At 42.1% G+C, this 6,033-nt stretch overlaps 1 protein-coding gene across 1 annotated transcript; it reads left to right on the forward strand.

The window, feature by feature from the left end:
* The first annotated feature begins 852 nt into the window (after nt 1–852).
* LOC109208723 lies at nt 853–4,004 on the forward strand. Its single transcript, XM_019371874.1, has 4 exons — nt 853–1,050; nt 1,176–1,861; nt 1,928–2,120; nt 3,918–4,004. Exons 1-4 carry the CDS (start codon nt 853–855, stop codon nt 4,002–4,004), a joined length of 1,164 nt encoding a protein of 387 aa, XP_019227419.1.
* Nucleotides 4,005–6,033: the final 2,029 nt, after the last annotated feature.

Raw genomic sequence — 6,033 nt, forward strand, 5'->3', positions numbered from 1 at the left:
TCTTTGGCCACCTCATTACAGACCTTTACCCTTTTGTAAAATAATTTCCTCTTTTGAACCCGTCCCTCCTTGAATATTGAGAATGAGGCTAAAAGCCTAAGTTGGGGGTGTTGGTGTCATGTTGTAAATTGGTAAGGTTGTACATTGAGTGTAGAAACATATACCTCAAAGTGTTCATATGAAATTACTCAAGCTCCAAAATAAAATAGTTATAAAAAATAAAAAATTAATAAAAAAAGAGATAAAAATATGTACATATATAAATATGGAGTCTTGAGAAAATTAGAGAGGTACTTTAAGGTGGTTCTATGTTGGTAGCTAGATGCCGAGAAGGGCTATGCGATTTAAAAAAAGAAGCAAAGTGCAAAAAGAAAGACAAATGTGAGTAGTGTCAAGGAGGGAGTAGTCACTTGTATCCCAAATGCTTGTCCGACCCTTCCCTAAACCTGCATTACAAGCTTAAAAAGTCCTTATGGGATCTCCAACCGAATGTTCTTGAATAGGCGGCGAATTAAAATAAGGGCAAGCTTATGGCATGATATTTTGTAACACTTGAAATTCTTTGTTGAGAGTGAGTGTCTTTGTGCAATTTTCCCTTGTGTGTTATTGTAAATATGGTGATTTGGGACTTTCTTTCTTGTGAGGGCACATGAACTAGGATGGATTGGTGAGATTGCATTTTCCCGAATTGAGTAGATTGAGCATATGTAGTAGACTAATGCTTTTGAGTCACTTCTTGTGGCTAAGACCCAGATTGATTATATCCTCCTCAAGAGGTGTGATAGGGGGTTATGCGAGGATTGTAAGGTGATCCCGAGTGAGACCCTCGCGACTCTACATAGGCTCCTGGTGATGGACGTTGGTATCATGATAAAGAGGAAGAAGAGGTTTGTACGGGTTCAACCGAGGATCAAGTGGGGTGCTTTGGCTAAGGATACTGTGCATGAGTTGGAGGGGCGGCTGGTGGCTATGGGTGCCTGGAAGAGTAGTGGGGATGCTAGCGCTATGTGGACGGCGATGACAAACTGTATTAGGGAGGCGGCAAGAGAGGTGTTAGGGGTCTTGAAGGGCTACTATAGCGGGCACCGATGCGACTGGTGGTGGAATGATGTGGTCCAAGGTAAAGTGGAAGCAAAGAAAATGGCGTACCTCGCGTTAGTGGAGAGTACCGATAGGAGCAGAGGAGAACAAACAGAGTAAGGTACAAGGAAGCTAGGAAGGAGGCAAAATTAGCGATCACAGAGGCTAAGACTACCGCGTTTGATCGGTTGTATGAGGAACTAGGGGGCAAAGGTGGGGACAAGAAGCTATTTCGGCTGGCCAAAGCGAGAGGGAGGAAGGCTCGTGATCTGGATCAAGTGAGGTGCATCAAAGACGAGGAAGGTAGAGTATTGACGGAAGACTCCCAGATTAAGCATAGATGGCAGGCGTACTTTCATAAACTTCTGAATGAAGAGGGGAGTGGTAGCATCGTGCTAGGGGAGTTGGGACACTCCGAGAGTCACCGTGACTTTGGGTACTGTAGGTGTATCAAGGTTGAGGAGGTAGTGGGAGCTGTGGGTAAGATGAATCGGGGCAAAGCGACAGGACCAGACGAGATTCCAGTAGAATTTTGGAGGTATGTGGGTAGAGCGGGCTTAGAATGGCTGACTGGGCTGTTTAATGTTAGTTTCAAGACGAAGAGGATGCCAGATGAGTGGAGATGTAGTTTGATGATTCCTTTGTTTAAGAACAAAGGTGATATCCAGAATTGTAACAATTGTTGGGGCATCAAGTTGTTAAGTCATACCATGAAAGTTTGGGAGAGGGTGGTGGAAGGAAGGGTGAGGAGGGCAGTATCTATTTCGGAAAATCAGTTCGGGTTCATGCCGGGACGTTCTACTACGGAAGCTATCCAACTTATAAGGAGGTTGGTGGAACAACACAGGGAGAGGAAGAGGGATTTGCACATGGTTTTTATTGACCTAGAAAAGGCGTATGACAGGGTCCCTAGGGACGTTCTTTGGCGATGCCTGGAAGTGAAAGGGGTGCTGGTAGCATACATTGAATCGATAAAGGATATGTATGATGGAGCTAAGACTCGGGTCAGGACTGCGGGAGGTGACTCCGAGCTTTTTTCGGTGATTATGGGGTTACACCAAGTATCTGCGCTTAGCCCTTTCTTATTTGCTCTGACGATGGATACCTTGACACACCATATTCAAGGGGAGGTGCCATTGTGTATGTTGTTCGCTGATGATATAGTTCTGATCGATGAGTCGCGTACCGGTGATAATGAGAGACTGGAGGTGTGAAGGCAGGCTTTGGAGTCCAGAGGTTTCAAGTTGAGTAGGACCAAGACGGAAAACTAGAGTGTAAGTTCAGTGGCGTATCGGGGGAAGCGGACGGGGTGGTGAGGCTCGACTCACAAGTCATCCCCAAGAGAGAAAGTTTCAAGTACCTAGGGTCTATTATCCAGGGAGATAGGGAGATTGATGGGGATGTCACGCACTGCATTGGGGTGGGGTGGATGAAATGGAAGTTAGCATCTGGAGTCCTGTGTGACAAGAGGGTACCACCGAAACTCAAAGGTAAGTTCTACAGAGCGGTGGTTAGGCCGGCTATGTTATATGGGGCTGAGTGTTGGCCAGTTAAGAATTCACATATCCAGAAGATGAAAGTAGCCGAGATGAGGATATTGAGATGGATGTGCGGGCATACTAAACTGGATAAGATAAGGAATAAAGATATTAGGGAGAAGGTGGGCGTTGCTCCCGTGGACGACAAGATACGGGAAGTGAGGCTTAGATGGTTTGGGCACGTGCGGAGCAGAACCATAGATTCCTCGGTTAGGAGGTGCGAGCGGTTGGCTTTGGCAGGTACGAGAAGAGGTAGAGGGCGGCCTAAGAAGAATTGGGGCGAGGTGATCAGGCAAGACATGGCGCGACTCCAGATTTTCGAGGACATGGCTCTTGATAGGAAAGCGTGGAGGTCGAGCATTAGGGTTGTAGGCTAGGGGGTAGTTCATAGTTTTTCGCTCTTTGTACCGGGTAGGCTGATAGAGTTTTGCCTATGTCTGGTAGCGGTCTATGTTGTGTTCACACTATTTTGTTATTTTGCATATGATTATATTATTGCACTCCCTTTCACTTAGTTGGTGTATTTTAAGATATTATTATTACTTCTCTTGGTTCTTTTGTTGTTACAGATCACTTCTTTCGTTTCTTTTCTGAAATTATTATCTCTTCTGTTGAGCCGAGGGTCTCCCGAAAATAGCCTCTCTACCCTTCCGGGGTAGGGGTAAGATCTGCGTACATCCTACCCTCCCCAGACCCCACTAGCGGGATTTTACTGGGTATGTTGTTTCTGTTGTTTCTTTCCTTTGCAATGTTTGAAAGTGTTTTTAAATGAGAGAGTTATTTGGTTAAGATTCACGTGCTTGAGCCTAATTATAGTACCAACCAAATCCATAAGTATGGTGCTTAATTGGAGAATGTGATTTGTAAATGATAACAATACTACTCGTGCTTTAAATGGTAGAACCTCAATGAATTGTTGGTTTTGATTTGCTTGAGGACAAGCAAAAGCTTTAAGTTGGGGTTTTGATGAGTGGTGATTTTACCACTCATTCTAGTCTCTTTTCTTTAGATTTTGCATCCTTTAGTTATAATATGAGGTCGTTTATGGTGTGTATTGTTAGATTTTTAGGTAAATGATGCCATGAAGTGATTTGAATTCAATTGAAGCGGGGTTGAGAAAAAAGAGTAACAAAAGTGCAAAATTCTTCAGTGATTCCGCATCTGCGGAACACAATTCGCATATGCGACTTCGCACATGCGAGAAATGTGGCGCATCTGCGGAATTATGCAACTTTCGCTGGACCGCATCTGCGGTTGAATAATTGCTTATGCGGAGATTTGTCTGCTTCTATGGAGTAGCCTGACTTCACCAAATGTCGCTTCTGCGAGACTCCACCCGAATCTGCGGAGCGCTTCTGCGGTGATTTGTCCGCTTCTGCGGAGTAGCCTGACTTCATCAAATGTCGCATATGCGATAGGCGATCCGCATCTGCGGAGACGCACCTGCGATGATACATGTGCAGGTGCAGTCAACGGGCTTCAAACCTGGGCAAACTTGGAAATTCACATCTTCTCAACTCCAAACCCACAAATACACGACCTAGCATATCTTTTGGGATATCTTTGGCTTAACTTTCAGTCTTTAGACTAGAGAGAACAAGTTTTGGAGCTAGGGTTCTTGCACACACACTTGAGTCTTGAAGATTTGAAGTTTTGGGTTGAGAAAATCTTACCCATTTATGCTCATTTCTTCATTTCCTTGCTTGGTATTGTATATCTAAAGTGTGTAGTATTATTTCAACACTTGAATCTTGTTTATGGAAATATTCATGTTTAAAGTGTGGATTAAATATCTTATTGTGCTTATGTATTGAATGATTTTTATTTTTTATGAAGTGAGTTATTGTTTCTTTAATTATTCTTGTTCTTTAATGTTTCCAAAGGGATTATCTAACCCTAGGACTCGCCCATTAACTTAGAATTAATTTTGGGAAAGACTATTTGGGGTTGGGAAAGATTAATTAACAAGAACTTGAGGCTTTAACCCTCATTTTATAGATTCTACCTAGGGATAGGATTGAACTACTTGTTGCCGTAATCGGTGTGCTTAATCTCTTAATTGTTTTAGGAATAATTAGGAAGCCATGTTAGTCTTTGGAAGCTAATATAGAATTATTATCCGAGGCTAATTAACATAAGCTCGCTCATATTTGTCAAATTGTGAAATACATTGGATCGTTACTTGAGTGTAATTCCCTGTGTATCCATACTTGTAGTCATTGATCATTTTACTTGCTTTCTAGGTTAGTTTACATTTCCGCATTCAGATATAAATATTTTCTCAAAATAATTCTAAGTGTTTGGCATTGCATAACAAAAGGTAATTCTCTTACATTCCTAATCGCCTACATATTGTTCTCTATGGGATTCGACCCCAACTCATAGTTGAATAAATTATATTGCATGCGACCGTGTCATTTTACTTTTTAGTAGTGAATCTGGACGTCATCACACGTATATTGAGAAAATATGCTTAGTGTTACTTTATGTGATAAAGAAACTAAGGCTTTATTTTGAAGCATACACCACCAAACTCATCTCTCGAGCAAATCTCGTGAAGTTCGTGATGACTCGACCTGTTCTTTTTGGATGCCTAGCAAGATGGTCCATATTGTTTAACCAATATGAGATCACATACACACCTTAAAAGGCTGTGAAAGGACAAGTACTAGCTAATTTTCTAGCTGATCACCCTTTTCCAGCGGAATGGGAGCTTTCTAATGAGTTTCCAGATAAATACATTTTGTTCATTGAAGAATCACCACCATGGACAATGTTCTTTGATGGATCTGCACGTCGTAACGGTGTGGGGGTAGGTGTTGTGTTGATCTCTCTAGAAAGACAAGTCTTTCCATTCTCTTTTGTTTCAGGTGAAACATGCCTAACAATGTTGCAGAGTACTGATCACGCCCAACTATGCATTATAAAAAGGACACGCGGACGTTGCAAATATAATCTGAGTATTTAGACCAGAGTCGAACCCACAAGGAATTAACCTATCAATTACTCTCGTTAGACTTACGAAATTCTACGTAATCAACTTCCCAAACTTTCTCAATAACAATTGAGGATGTTTCTACTAACTAAGAATGAATGTAAGTAAGCAACTGAAGACTAACTATGATTAAGTTGTAAACAATTAAGAGAAGGTTCTAAGGTTATGATTTCCCCTATTGATGGAATCCCTTGCGGTTATTTTTCACATAGAATTGACTAATCATCTCTATCAATCATGAGCACTCTTATTACCGTAAATCTCTCCCGAGTAATCAGGATAATTTACTAGACGCACTCTCCCGAGATACGCTAGCTGGCTTTGTTTATTACAGCTCACTTTAGATTGCACCCAAGGCTTCGTTATCCCTAATCCCACCTTTAAACCCTCAGTTATTGATCCCTCATGTACTTTGGGAGT

Source organism: Nicotiana attenuata, unplaced genomic scaffold (assembly GCF_001879085.1).
Source record: "Nicotiana attenuata strain UT unplaced genomic scaffold, NIATTr2, whole genome shotgun sequence".
NCBI lineage: Eukaryota > Viridiplantae > Streptophyta > Magnoliopsida > Solanales > Solanaceae > Nicotiana > Nicotiana attenuata.